The sequence below is a fragment of the Anolis carolinensis genome, chromosome 1 (genome assembly GCF_035594765.1).
Source record: "Anolis carolinensis isolate JA03-04 chromosome 1, rAnoCar3.1.pri, whole genome shotgun sequence".
Taxonomy (NCBI): domain Eukaryota; kingdom Metazoa; phylum Chordata; class Lepidosauria; order Squamata; family Dactyloidae; genus Anolis; species Anolis carolinensis.
Window position 1 is genome coordinate 107,023,172 of NC_085841.1, and position 12,433 is coordinate 107,035,604.

Here is a 12,433-nt window from a genome sequence, read left to right on the forward strand (position 1 = left end):
ATATAATGGGGGATGCTTTCCCAGCAGTGTGTGAGGATTTACATTTCTGTGCCATTAATACAAATAAGAGGTACTGTTTATGCATAGATGTGCTGATATTAAAGTGGAAATGTACTGCAAAGGCTAGCTTTGAGAAGATGCATTTTTAAAGGGAGGGACAGGGGAGAAAAAAGGCTGTTTTACCTCTCATCTAATAGACTTTTAGTATATCCTTGGCAGATATGCTGCTAAAAAAATATGCATATATGAATTTAAAGTAACGGAAACGATTGCATCAAAACTAAATCAACACGCTAACACGTCCAGTGTTGACACTGCAGGACTGTGCCATGGGATTCAGCATGGTGAAAAATGTATTATTTTAAAATGAAACATTGACTCAATCTCCCCTCTTTATATCTTTGGTGCTTATCCAGGGTGATGTTGAATGTTCTCAGGGTACTTTTCAGACAGCTTCTCTCTTAGCCAACTTTCCCATTTATTAAGTTAATACTAACATCGAAACAGCTTTTGTGACTTAATGCCAAAGGCATATTTTGTTCATTTACATAGTTGTTGCATTTACAGGAAGCATTTACAGGAAGATTTGAACAGTTGTTTTGGAAGTTAAAATATACAGTAATGTAGGCACACCAATGTGAAATCTGAATTGTCATTTTCATTGTTTCCCACATTCACTACAACTTGTACTCCAGTATAGTTGAAATAATACTGAAAAACCAGTCGTTTGGTACCCCTCTTCCATTCAATGAGAGAACATCAAATATGAATGGAAGCTGTAGGGCTGCTAATAAGGTCCACTTTCTGAAGATACACTAGTGCTTTCCTGAGCTGTGATGAATTTTCTGGCTTCCACTCCATATCACTGGATATGATATGTAACGGCATGACAATGCATAATGGATGTTGGTTTGCATCAAGGGTGGACAAAGTGTGGCATAAGCCTGCATGTAGTCCTCAAGTCTGATTTTTCAACTCCCCAAATGCCCATATCTCTAAAGGTTTTGAGGGACCTAAAAAGGTTTTGCCTGAAGTCTTAGGGGCAGAATGTTGTCACACATTTTGGGCATTTCCTTTGATCTATATAGGCATTTTCATACTGAGAAGTGACTGGTCCAGAAACCCCAGTTACATCCTGGTTTGAATAAAGGCTCATATAGGTCTTTTAAAAATTGTGTCCCCAAATGCCTGAAAATGTGGCAAAACAAGCCAAGTAACACTGACAAGGCTTGGTGATCACAGTTGGCCATGCAGGTGAAGTGGAATTTCACCCTCCCAATTTTTGGGTATTTTTGGTTTTTGTAATGGCATAACTTCCACCAGTCCGAATTTGGCAGGAACAGTCTTGATTAATCCTGTTGTCTCACTTTTTCATTTGGCTTTTAAATACTCAGTTTTTCTCCTCCCCACTTGTCAGAAATGTAGACCTAGTTTGGACTCAATTAACTCATTAAGGAGGATAGGAGAAGAGGGGGAAGAATCTTGACCTTAGACTCTGACAAAGCAAACTGACTTCTCTTCGTTTGTGTGTTCTTCCTCATTAATAACTTTTGCCACCTTGAACACACCCTGATTTTCCTTGGTCAGATATACCTGAGTGAAATATGGGAGGATATGATATGTGTGCATGTAACAATTTAATCTGTGGACAGCCAGTGTACTCCCACAGCCAGTGTACTTTCACGACTCCTCACAAAGGCTCATTTTTATTGTTTATTAGAAGGGGGCATGGGTGTGGGTAATACATTGTGAAGATACTATTTTCAGCAGCAACTCTCCAACCCACAAAGTAGAGCTGACATCAAATGGCATATCTCCCCAATTGATATAAAGTTAATAGTGACATAATATGGTGGAAATTTTACTTTTTGAGGCTGAAGATCAACTCACCAAAAGTTTGGGAAATTGTAGTCCAAAAAAGGAACTTTTCACAATTTGTTAACATTTGATTAGTATAGTCGCTAGTCAGTCCATTGCAACCATTTACATGCCATTTAGTCAGTTCTGTAACCTGACCCAAAAATCATTGCATGTGATCTGGTAATTGTATGCACAAAAATATATTATTGTATGCAAATTCCCTCACGAATTAGCAATTGCATGTATAAATGTATCATGCACATTTTGCGGAAAGAAAAAGCAGGATATAAATAAACATAGTAATATTAGTAGTAGTAGTAATTGCTAGAACTTCAAATCTGCTGCCAGTATTTTTGTTGTGTACGCAATTTCTTTTTAAATAATCTTTTTTGGTATTTGACAACATAATACACTACAATAAACACACTCAACACTACCTGAATCTACTACCTGAATCCTCCCCCTCCTATCTTCCTCTCCTACATAAAATATTTTTAGTTCACTTCCCATCTTCCAAACTAAAGACAAAATAATTAGAGCATGTTAAACCTCTATACTGCTTAACTAAAAATATATTCTGACATAAAATTCAACAATTTTTATAGTCTTCAAATCCTGTAAGCATGATCTTCCCTTCTTTCTTCTTTATGAAGAATAAAAAAATATTCCCAGTCTTTTAAGAAGTTGTCTAATGACTTCTCTACAGTCAAAATAGATTATTGTCAACTCATGGCATTGTGAAAATTTTAAAAATCTATTCTTTTGTAGGCACACAATTATTTCTCAGGCTCTGGGCATACAACAGCCTTGTAGCTAATATCATATAATTCATCACCTTACAATTAAGCCTCTTAAATTGCTCATTTGACAACCCTAATAAAATAGTTCACTTGTACATGCAATTCTTGACGCTGATTTGATAATTGTGCATATAGTGCACAATCAGATCCACAAGGCAAGCTGCCTGAAATGGATTAATTTTATCAAAATAAAATATCTATAATTTATCTACAGTAACTATTATTGAGCCTTTGTGAAGCTTGCAGTAGGGAATGAACTGAAGAGCATCTGTCTGCTTATGTTATTCAAAAGTATACTGTATTGTAGTTGTAGTCCTGAAAATCGCTAAGATATTCTTCCATTGATATTCATTTCTGAGATTGGTTTTGTGATCAAGGTAACTTTTTTGATAGGCAATTTTTATATATTCAGTTTTTCCAGCTGGTTTCAGAAATATAAGAATGGTAACTATAGAGGCTGCTTTCTTTTTGTCTATTTCTTTCCCTAGACTCCGGCAATGTTTTCCAGCGATTCACTTTCATACCATGCCAAATTCCTTGATTGATGACAGATAAAACCAGTTTCAATTGGCACTGTGAACTTACATTAGTGGAACTTCCAAGTTGGAAAGTTCTCCAAGCTCTACATTTTCTTGGCATCATCTTAACCCATTTATGGTGGTAATCTCTTGCAAAAACGTTCATTTATCAGCTCTCTGATGTGGATACTTATGTGACTCTCAAGGTTTCTCTTTATGTTTTAAACCTCTAGAATTCATTTAAAAAGTATTACAAGTCCATTAACCAACTGTCATGAGAACAACTGCCATTGGCTCTCCATGCATGTAGATTTCTTCCAAAAGCACATGGATTGACATCAAAAGTGAAGGAGAATAAAGGCACATTTGCCATATGTGAAATATGTAATAATTGACAATTAGTGTGTTTGATCTATTGGTTTAAATGTTTAGCTATGACTCCAGGAGACCAGGGCTGTAGAAGCCCACTGGGTGACCTTGAGTAAGTCATATTCTCTCAACCTCAAAAGAAGGCAATTGCAAGCTTCTCTGAACAAATCTTGCCAAGATAACCCATGGGGGTATGTTTACTTTTGTTGTTAATTGTCAGCAAGTTGGTTTCAACATGACCTTGTGAATAAAAGACCTCTAAAGCATTCCTTACTAAGTGCCTTGATCATATCTTGCAAACTTGAGGCTATGGCTTCCTTAGCTGAGACAATCCTCTTCTAATGAGGTCTTCTAGGTTCAGCTTAGGGTTACTGTAAGTTGGAAGTGACTTGAAGGCACTCAACAAGAAATTTTAAAACATGCTGTAGTTGTGTTTTAATTTAAGAACATCCTTGCTATAAGTGGCTAATTCTTGAGTTTACATTTCAGTTTTTCATCTTAAAATTGAAACTTTGGGAGTTAGATATCTGAAAGTTCTTTCTCTTCTTTGGAAACTTACAGAGGCTTTCCTTACAGTGGACTGTCCCCTAATGCCAATATGATAGAAGCCTTTGCATGCTGATCTGCCCTCAATTTGTCATCATCTTCTTCTCCTTCTTGATCTGGGGGATTCTCCACTTCTGACCACAAATTGTGTCTTAACAAAAATATTCATTTAAAATGACCATGTGGCATAATTACTGGCATCCATCTTTCAAAAGGAAGTCAACTTACTTGAAATGCCATTGCCATATTTCTTCAGCCTCAATATGGTCTCTACTTGTCTGTACTGGGCTATACTGGGCAGTCTGGGCTATACTGAACCCATAACCCTTGTGGGGCAAGTGGGCTAATTAACAAAAGACCCTCCCCATAAATGTATAGCAGAGTATAGCAGAATAACTTAATAGCAGCAGCATGACCCAGCGGTAGCCAAAAGTGATAAAAAGAACAAAAACACAGAGGCCAATGTTATATCTTCCTCAGGAGGCTTTTTTTTGTAGTAAAGTAACATGGTTGCACTATTTACAAAAACAAGGTTTTCATAACACAAATAAAGTTCTTTATACTTCCTTCTTTGCTTCCATGCTGGGCTTCTTTCTCGTGCAGATAAACAGCTTCTAGCTTCGCTCTCACAGAGCCTCCTCTCACAACAAACAGGAGTTTCACACAGTAGCTTTACAAACAGCAGCCCTCACACTAGGGCCTTCTCTCACCAAAGCTTCTTATGCTAGGCCTTCTCTCACTGAGGAATTCTCTGCTCAGGGCAACACTAGCTTTGGCCCACTAATCCTAACAGACTTTGGCCTACTCACTCTCCTCAGGGTGACACTAGCTCATTTAACCCTTTCAGTGCTTATCTCACATTTTTGTAATTAAAAATACTTAGTTAATTTTTAATATTTTTGACAAATGTGCCCTTTAATATTTTTGAGTTTACACTTCAGTTTCTCATCTTAAAATCAAAACTTTGGGAGTTAGATCTCTGAAAATTCTTTCTCTTCTTTGGAAACTTACAGAGGCTATTGGCCTAAAGCAATAAAACATTTATCTGATTTATAAACGTTTTAGTTGGTTGGTCTCTTTGAAATCTATCTGTTATTAGAGTTGCAGTCACTCATTGGGTATTCCAAAATTGAAATGTGATTTCTCCTTCTTCTTGACTATGGATGTCAATGTATGTGTTTACAGAAGAATTCCAGCCACAGGGAACCTGTAACCCTTCCAACATTGTTAGGCTACAGTTTTCATCAACCTCAGATATGGCTGGAATTATCATTCTCGATTTGGTGGATCAAGATATCCCCCATCCCTGGCATAATATAAGATGTTTGATTCATAGGCCATCATTTAGCTCTGCATGTCTCCCGAAGATGCCAATACTGAGGTCACTATAGTTCACAGCCTGCTACTTACACACCCACCCTATTTTGAAACAGAACATCTATTTATATGCTAGGTTTCATATGGTTTGTGTCTTTTCCTATGTATATGTAACACTAATTGGCCTTTATGATGCTGAAATATCTATTTGTCACTATCAGCATTCATTGCAGTTGCTTCATGCCAGAATTTCAACTTGCTGATTGAGCTGCCACATAGTTAAGCAGTCCTTTTGGCTTTTCTGAGATTTCATTGAGGCAAAAGTCTCCAGTCTGCCAATGAATGCACTTCTGGAAGAACAGTAAAAAATATACAAAAAAGCAGAGACAAATCTCTTGGGTACATAGGTGATTACTGCAATAACTCATCTTCTCAGTTCTGCTTTCCCTAAAAGCAGCACAGCTATTAATCAATGAACTTTGTTCTTATAGAAGAACTCGGTCATTAAAAAAACCTGTGACATATCAATGTGAGTCACACAAGTTGGGGAAAATGAGCCTTTTTCCTAAGGTCTAAAACTATTTGATCTGTATGTGGAAATTAGGAGAAATAGTATAGTTCTTAAAGGTCATCTTTCATCTTAGGGAAGAGTCACTAATGTTCTTTACCAAATGAAGTAGCTGCATTCATTCTACCACCTCAAAATTCAACTTGTAAGGACCAAACATTAGGATAGGAATTATGGTAATTACAGTTCAATAACATTAAGAAGACCACACATTCCCCAGCTTTATATTAGTTAAATTCCGAAAGTTGCTATTACATGTGGTGATGGTGGCCATAAAGTTACATAGCTTTGAGGTTAGTCACATTTATGGAGGATTAGACTATGGCTACTAGTTATGCCAACTGTATTTTAAGCCCAATCTTAGAGACAACAAGGTTATGAATGCAAGTAATTAAATAACAATGGTGAAAATAGGTTGCTTCATGCCAAGTAACCTCTGGGCCACTATGGAAAATTGACCACTAAACTAGATTGCTTTTGCTCTGTGCCAGCCAAGATCTTTTAATATGTTCAATGTGAATTATGGGTGTAAGTCAGGCTTTTTTTTTTACAAAATGTTCTTTGTCTCTTGTCTCCCTTCCTACAGAAATAAATACTGGTATCCACAGACAAATAGTCAGAAGTATTTGTATATTCAGATTAATTATAACTCTGATGTTCATGGTTAAAAAAAACACATTTTGAACAGGAACATTAATAACATTTCATGGATTTTGGGAGTGCATAGTATAAACGAAGTCTGATACTTTTCCACAGGATGCCTGGTTTCTCACAGTGTAATGTACCACTGCTCTTGGCTTATTGCAGCATTTCAAGTTTGTGGTGGGCAGAGATCTCTCTGCTCGTTGTATGATCAAAGTTGTGCCATGAATAACTTCTTTGTTAAAAATGCATTCATCAGCTGTTGATTAAATATGTACAGGTCCACAGCAGAAAGACTGCAGAAAGATTAGAGCAAAAACTGGAGCTGAGTTCAACATTTTTAGTTATTTCAAGATTTGTTTTTCCTGAGCTCACATACAGTGTATGACCAAACCATCACCTAGCCTTTTCTACCAGAAGTATAGGATGCCTGTTGAATAACTGCATACTTTAAAAATTGATCAATTTTTTTTGGGGGGGGGGGGCTTCAAGTGTGTTCTTACTTTGTTCAATAATTGTGCCTTGAAAAAATGTCCAATTTCTTCTCAAAGGATTCTTGACCAAAATGTTTAGCTCTGAGGTATATAGATTCATCTCTGCATCAGAATGCACTCATGTTATCATTTTGTTCTGGTTTGAAGGACAAATGATTATCGGAGTTTTTACCCTGCTATGGGAGTAAAAAAATTAATCCATAGTATTGCCCTCACATTTTAACTTCCTGAAACGTTATGGAACAATTATTCGGTGTGAAAAAGTGTTTTTTCCCCAAAAACACCCCCTCCCCAAAAACCTGTTTTCTTCTTAAAAGGTTTCTCCAAACAGATTTTTCTGCATAGAAAATAGGGACCTTTTTGCACAAACACCCAGATATTTTTTAAGGCTATTTGCATACTGGGAGAAAATTTGGTCAGATTTTCATTCATTCATTATTTTTCCCAGTAAGGCTTTCTGAATGTTAGGAAACCCATTTAAAAAGGGGAACAAATAAATATTCTTCCCATCCCTAAAGCACACATTGCTGGTCATTGGGAACAGTTAATTTTAATTTTTTCATAAATGTCCCAGAGTTAACAATGAATGACTAAACTTCCTTATCACATCAGATCATGTAAGTAGATGAGGACAAAATTAAATTGCAAGAAGGAATAGAAGGATCTCAGTGAATGAAAGAAATATGCAATAGAATAACAAATGAGATTCATTGTAATTAAAGGTAAAGTGATGCTCATTACGGTGAAATAAAACCAAATTAAACTGGAAAAAAACCCAATATGGTAGGATCTATAAAGCAATAGAATCTGAGTTGGCTGCAAATGAGCTACGATTGCAGTAATTAGCTCTGATGAATGGAAAAAATATTCAAAATGTTCAGAAAATGGCCAAATACATGTGTTTTTTTTTTAGTGTTGAGATACCCTGACAAGAAGAATGTTTGATTAACAAATATTTTCACACTTAGGGATTTATTCTGTGCAAAATTGGCATATTATTGTTTTGTGCAGAAAACAGCAATTTCTTGTGCAGAAAATCCTGCTTTGTGTGTGCAAAATATTGGAACTGGGGATTTATTATGCACATAATGTGCATACATTAGAATTTCCATACAACATTTTTGCATAGTTGTGGGCCCCAGTCACACTACACAATTATAGATTATTTTTCCACTTTAACTGCCACCCTGAAGCATGTTTAGTGAAGTACTTAAGGAGCTCTCCTAATGAGAATTTTAAATGCCCTTTTCTTAAACTACAAATCTCAGGATTCTGTTGGATGTTGCCATGACTTTTAAACTGGAATTTTCACTGGAACTATAATTGTGTGGATTGAATGGACTCCCATTCACCACCACAAGTGAAAGAAGTATACTATGGAGCTGTAAAAGCTTCATAAGAGGACAACCAAAATGATCAAGTTATGCTGCTTGATGATGTAGGTACCCAGTGGTTTCTATTTAAATATAATGGTTGTTAGAGTGCTAATCTGATTGACTCATAATTGACTTATTATTATGCTCATTAAGATATTCCATTTGACTTTTCTAACCATAGAGCTATTTCACACCACACACTATACACTATGATTCCACTTTACCTGTTATGGTTGCATCCTGGAAATTGTAGTTTGGTGAGTGCTAGAGATCTCTGGTTGTGAAAATTTAAAATGACCACCCCTAAATGGAAACTCCCAGGTTATCCTATATGGTTACCATTGCTATTAAAGTGGAATCAAAATTTAATAGTTGTGTAGTATGAAAAAGACCATATTGATTTCTCTTTTTCTCTTTTCTATTTCATGAAAGGATAAGATAGTGGAGGTAATGTTTCAAATTAAGCAAATATATGGGCACAAATCATATTTGGATGTAGTACATTCTCTACATCAAGGACAATTTTCTGCCTGTATACTCACATCAGCAATTGATTCAGTGGGCATACTCTACTTGGAAATAACATTAGCCTTGAATCTGGTGACAAAACCTATGAAAAGTAGACTGATATAGTAATTTCATATTAGAGTAAGTGTATGTTTTTGTTGAGTTTATCTATGATCCTGGGAGTGTTAGGAGCAAAAGAGATTTGTACAATATAGTTTCTCACTCAGTAATCACAATTATAATGCAAGCAGTAGTTGTTTGAAAAGAGCTCTTACTGTGTTTCTGTATCACAAATTGGCATTCCTCTACTTCTCAGCTTGTGTATGAAAACAACATGCTTGCTGATGATAAATTTATCACATTATCACTACATTAGCAAATCAAACGCTCTCAGCACTCTTGTAAGTAAACTTTTATGAGTTGGAATGCTATTGCTCTTAAACTGGATACAGAACATATTTTATTAGGTGACAACTTGTGATTTTGGAAAAATATCTACAAATATGGAAAGTATCTTCAAAAGTCTTTTCATATGGATGGAATAGGCTCACTGCCACATCATCATTTAGTTACCAGCTCACTTGGTTTTCTGATCACAAGCACGATTCAAATTTCATCTTGAGCTGACCTTATCTAGAAGCATGGCCCAAGAAGCACTCATATTGTAGTAAGTAAAAATGATCTGATATAATTCAGTCTAGATAAAGATTTCCTTTATGTTATTGTATATTTGACTGCAGCTTGGAAAAGAACAAAGAGGAACAGAAACCTCAAAGGTGCTCTTGGAACAATGTTCACTGAACATCTGGAGAGCTTTTTGTAAAACTTAGAGGTGGGGAACATTGGTCTTACAGATGTTTTGGATCAAATTCTAGAAGCTGTAGCTTGTGTGGCCAATGGTAAAAGATTATGGGAATTTTCAATCCCTAGATCTGGAATTAACTTTGCCAGTTCCTACTGAGAACAGCTAAGATGCATGTAAAATTGTTTAAGCTACTCCTTGAAAACAGTGGTGGGTATATGGTATCAGCATATTTATAGTGGTGTAGGCAAGGGGGCAAGAGGAAAAAGGCTTCAGGCATAGCTGTTGTGAAGGAAATAAAACACCGATAAAATAAATTGCATGGAGCTGGCAGATGTGCCTACCTACCTCACTGCTGATTGACCCTGAAAAAAAAATCCAAGTACTGGTATGTTGAACCAACATGAATCCAGCCACTGTTTCAGTTACAGCTCAGGAAGTTGTCATCCTCTCAACATCCCTTGGGCTGAAGCAGCACCAGGTGCACCTTTGGGGCCTCCTTGTCTCTTTTCATTCCTCCATTATTGCCCCCCCACTTTTTTCTGTAGTTCAGAAAGGGACATGCATACCAGATGAAGATTTAGACCTGGTTGTCCTAGGTGGTATTAAATAGAATTCATGTCTTTTCTTCAGGGATACAGAATACAAAGGACTACAACTTTCGCTGGATCAGGTTTCGGCTACAAAGCCATCATTTCCATATGCAAACTCAACTCCAACTATAACTGACAACAGGAAAGGCAGCAAAGCACGTCTGGCAAGCACCAAGTCAAAATCTAGGACATCACCATATCCACAGGTAGGATCATGATGATCACCTCAGCTCTAGTTTTCTCAATGGGTTTAATCTGTTTACAAAAAGTTTAAAACACACAACACATTACAGCCAGATCTTTTAGGATGGCTTCAGATTTTATAGCAGAGTGTTTTGAGACTGGACAAAGCAATTTGGGGTCTCCAGGGTCTCGAAAAGCTCTTAAAACTTCCTATGACTGATGGGCCTGACTTTGCTCTCACTGCCTTAAGCTCATCTACACTGACTATTGCAATCTCAAACCATTATGGAAGAAAGTGGTTTTGTTGTTCAAATGTTTACATAGGAAATCCTGGAACCGGTTGGAGGTGTGGATGGTTATTACACAAACAACAGTGCACTGATGTACATTAAGGGCTTTCTTTTGCATACTTTTGTGGAAGATTGTTGTCTAGCCACAACATTTTGAAGCTAGCTTCAACTGCATCAAATGGTCGGTGCAGATGACACCTCAGACTATGGTGGAAATGTTCGACCCTTCAGATGTTGTTGGATTGCAGTTCCTATAAACATTCACCTTGTCTATGCAGAGTAAGAGAGCTCTAGTCCTGCATTTTTTAGAAAGCACACATTGCCCTCCCCCCTTTAGACTGCATTGTTACAAGCATATTGCAAAATAAATTCCACGGAGATCAAAGGACTGCTAAGGCAATAGTGTTCATTTTCAGGGGGTTGGTTTTTATCAGTCTCTACCATTCAGAATTCTATCAGGCTGTACTTTTAAAATGTAATGCACAACTTACTGTAGTCAATAATAACTCACCAGGAATGCATGCCAAGAACGTAGCAAAGTTATTGTGTATATTACATTTTCGATCTATATCTAAGTAACTCTGGGTTATGAGACACAAAAGGCTGTTGACAAGAATCTTCCTTATGCATCTAGAGATTGTGATCTTGAATATTTAATCTTTGGCAGAGATGATTTCCTGACCACATCTATGAACAGAGAACATTAATCTGAAAATGCTCTCTATATATCCAACTTTTCCATGTGATTAGTGTAGGAATATTTGGTATCAATAGCAAAACACAATGCAGCATAGCCAGTGCTATATATGAGTTTATGGTAGGAAACAGAAGAGAAAATATGCAGAATGCTCTTGTAATGTTAAAAAGGCAAAAGCATACTAGGGGATGCTAGACAGAGAAGGCTAATCCACTTTATCGGGGGGGGGGGGGGGGTTGAAAGAATAAAACTATTTCTCCTATGTTCCTGTTATTTCCCACACCCATGTCCCCATTGTGGAAACAACCTTTGTTTATGAAATGGGAAGGGAAGAGGGGGAATAACAAGTAAAAACGGGGAAAATGGTTTTCCTTCTTCAACTCCTCTCACCCCCACAAAATGGACCTCCCTGTCTTGGCCCCATTTTGATGTCCACCTGGATAATGAAACAATACCAAAAAAGTTACCTAACTTGGGTAGAATAGTCCCTAATTCTGACTCTCGTGTCTGTAGGGCACTTCCAAACAGGGCTTAAACCTGCTTCAGAGCAGGTTAAAGTCTTCATGGGTGCCCAAAAGAACTGGACTTTCCCGGGGGTTGCCCCCATGCCAACTTCCAACAATTAGGGAGTCTTTAATGCTTGGGAAAGCCCTATAAACAGGTAAGCAGTATGTATGTGTAGTATTTCCAGAGAAACATTTCCAGAGAAACATGGCTGCCCAGAAGGCATAGGATTTCACAGGGACTTTCCAATCACAGAATTATGGGGTAGGATTATGTGAGGTCACTGAAATTATATCATTTATGTCTTCTTGTCTTCTCTTAACTTTATTGATAGTGAAAGTGAAAAATTCTTGGCTTCATTTGACTT

At 37.0% G+C, this 12,433-nt stretch overlaps 1 protein-coding gene across 2 annotated transcripts in view; it reads left to right on the forward strand.

Moving 5' to 3' along the window:
* Positions 1–12,433, forward strand: part of sim1 (SIM bHLH transcription factor 1) — a 95,700-nt gene that overhangs the window by 59,005 nt on the left and 24,262 nt on the right. For both annotated transcript variants that reach the window (XM_003215510.4, XM_062980395.1), the window contains one exon: positions 10,433–10,598. In XM_003215510.4, the coding sequence (XP_003215558.2) occupies positions 10,433–10,598 (166 nt within the window). The remainder of the gene's footprint in view (positions 1–10,432; positions 10,599–12,433) is intronic.